This window comes from Atractosteus spatula, chromosome 13, assembly GCF_055471065.1.
Source record: "Atractosteus spatula isolate fAtrSpa1 chromosome 13, fAtrSpa1.hap1, whole genome shotgun sequence".
Taxonomy (NCBI): domain Eukaryota; kingdom Metazoa; phylum Chordata; class Actinopteri; order Semionotiformes; family Lepisosteidae; genus Atractosteus; species Atractosteus spatula.
In genome coordinates, this window is record NC_142718.1 from 1,932,441 (window position 1) to 1,935,036 (window position 2,596).

The 2,596-nt window shown below is 48.3% G+C and overlaps 1 protein-coding gene across 1 annotated transcript; it reads right to left on the reverse strand.

The window, feature by feature from the left end:
• Positions 1-280: 280 nt before the first annotated feature.
• LOC148821595 (endonuclease domain-containing 1 protein-like) lies at positions 281-2,306 on the reverse strand. Its single transcript, XM_088930771.1, has 2 exons — positions 2,022-2,306; positions 281-812 (listed from the first exon to the last, which is right to left on the reverse strand). Exons 1-2 carry the CDS (start codon positions 2,304-2,306, stop codon positions 285-287), a joined length of 813 nt encoding a protein of 270 aa, XP_088786897.1. The 3' UTR covers positions 281-284.
• Between the last annotated feature and the right edge of the window lie 290 nt (positions 2,307-2,596).

Here is a 2,596-nt window from a genome sequence, read left to right on the forward strand (position 1 = left end):
GTGAATTCAGGGGCAGTGTGAGTGGAGAGGGACAGCAGTGTCTCCAATCCAGTCAGGAGTGTGTCAGTGTGTGAATTCAGGGGCAGTGTGAGAGGAGAGGGACAGCAACATTAGTTCTAAATATATTAACGGAGTCTGAACGCATGTGCTTACCATGCTAGCAGTTTATTTGTTGTCATTGTTTTACATTGATCCTTACTGAAGTAGCTTTTGCTCTTTGAATTAAACATGACAAAAATCAAACGTGAATTCTAGACCTGGGCTGACAATAACATTTTTCCTTCTTAGATGCCACACTGGTCAGCAAAAACCTGGATTCCCCCCCCAAGCTTGGTCTGCAGGTCCTGCACTGTAATTCTTTCTACTCTTACATTGTTATCGTTTCTGTTAGGAGCTATGAATGCACCAGAGCGGAAGCCAGTTTCTACATGTTTGTCTCTCCTGGCGCAGCAGAAGGCTGACCATATCTGCTTTGGCACATTGACTTCTCTACCTATGGTGGTGTTTTCTGATGGAACAGCTCCCACGAGGACATAGCGGATGTTGGGATCTGGGCAGTGCTGCAGCAGTTCTGCTTGTAAGTCCTGCTCATGGGCACCCCACACCACATTGTTGAAGTGTGCCAACTGCGGGACGGCGTTGGTGTAGGTGCAGGTGGCAGTCTGCCCATCCCCCAGGTTGTGACTGACAGGGTTGAGGTGGCCTTTGGTGTAGAGAGTATCCATATAGTCCCGATTGCTGGACTGGTGATGTATCTCGATATTTATATTTTCTTCCACCATACTCGTTACTTCACTTTTGGGGTCATCCACCTGAAATACGAGAGAGAGAGAATAAAATGTATTAGTTACCTTTTTGATTCTTTGTGTGAATTCTTACTCATGATTCATTTGGATCTCCTGGTGCCACGTGTGTCCAGCGAGGGGACTGCAGACGGTGTCCAGCGAGAGGCCAGGGGCTCCAGACAGTGTCTGGTGAGGGGGCTGCAGACAGTGTCCAGCGAGGGGGGCCGCAGACTGTGTCAGGTGAGAGGCCGGGGGCTGCAGACTGTCCAGTGAGGGGGGCCGCAGACTGTGTCCGGCGAGAGGCTGGGGGCTGCAGACTGTGTCCGGCAAGAGTGAATGGTGTGGAGGACATCAGCAGGCAGAGGAAGCTGCAGTATTCTCTGGGAATGGAAACAACTTCGATCTCGGTCCATGAGCGTATAATGACAGCCTGGGATTCTGGAGGGTTCTAAAGGAACAGGCCTCCAGGACTGCAAGGTCTCCCAGGAAGCTGTCATTCTGGAGCAGAGAAGACCAGAGGGTGTGTGAGAAGAGGAGCAGGGGTGGCCTGTCTACACCTGGCTCTCTGTCAGCGCGGCGTGTCCCAGAGGCAGACTGCTAGTCGAACAGTGGCTTTCAGGAAGAGAAACAGTGAGTTAAGGGCATGGGGGCTGGGATGGTGTAGTGACAATGTGCACAAATAGGAAACAGTAAATGAGCAGTGAGAAACGATTGGGAGAGGAATGTTTATGCATGATGTACAGTAGGTCTGCAACAAGCTCACCCAGTGGGGTGGAGCAGGAGTCTGTGACAGGGGTGTATCAGACGTCTATTGCCAAAGTAAATACATTTACTTGAAATACATATACTGTATATATACAGTATATATTTACAGTAAATACATATACTTTACTGTCCAAATCAGTACCTCTGAGGTGGACAGGACCCTGTGGCCCAGTGGATTGGTCTCCATGTGGTCCAGATCACACATCACTAGGATTGTTCCTACTGGGACACCTGGAATCTGTGGTTTATACCACAAAATCCAAACGGTAATGCAGCACTAAAGAAAAACAGGCCTGCTCTCACATAAGAGAAACAATCAAGAAAACATTTGTATTACAATTAAAATTGATGTTAAAGGTAACCAATTTGAATCATAAATGATATTGTATTGTTTCCTTTTCCCTGAGTCCAGACTGATACTCCCTGTAAATGTCAAAGCCCACTGATTAACTGAATACAGGTTGTCCTCACCTGAGGCTCATAGTACCAGTCCCTGCGGTCCAAACCATGCCCATCCTCGAGTCTGTATGCGGAGTAGACTGGAATCTTTCTTTCTGGGTCGAAGAGCGTGGCGTAGTGGTACTTGTTGCTGAACCGCTGGCAGATGCGTTTGTGGGCATTTGTGGCGACGTTCTGAGGGGGTTTCCCTTTGTAGAAGAACTCCCGACATGTTTGAAAGGAGCCGACCACCTCTGCGTGACAGAGCGAGGCCCCTAACACCTGGAGCACCACAGCCACAGCGAGAAGGATCTTCATGGTTGATGAGTCTGTGTGCTGCCGGGGGACGTGCTTTATATACACACTGCTCAACACTGTACCATTGTAGCACATCCTCTCTTATCAGAACTGCCCTGAGAACACTGACTCTCCCGACACGTCTTCTTAACACCAACTGTGGGAGGAGACTTGTCTATCAGGTTTGCATTTCAAGTCAGGCCTAGGTTGAAATAAAACATATTCCAGATGTTAATTGTTGTATTGCTACAACATTCATTGTGTGTATTTTTACCTTTCCTACTTGTTTCCCGAAGTAGCTGCTTCGACAC

Bases quoted from the DNA above. Each gene is read 5' to 3' on its own strand.
- LOC148821595 (XM_088930771.1), bottom strand. From the start codon at position 2,306: ATGAAGATCCTTCTCGCTGTGGCTGTGGTGCTCCAGGTGTTAGGGGCC. The intron at 813-2,021 runs GTGAGGACAACC...CTCGTATTTCAG, and splicing joins ACTGGTACTATGAGCCTCAG to GTGGATGACCCCAAAAGTGA.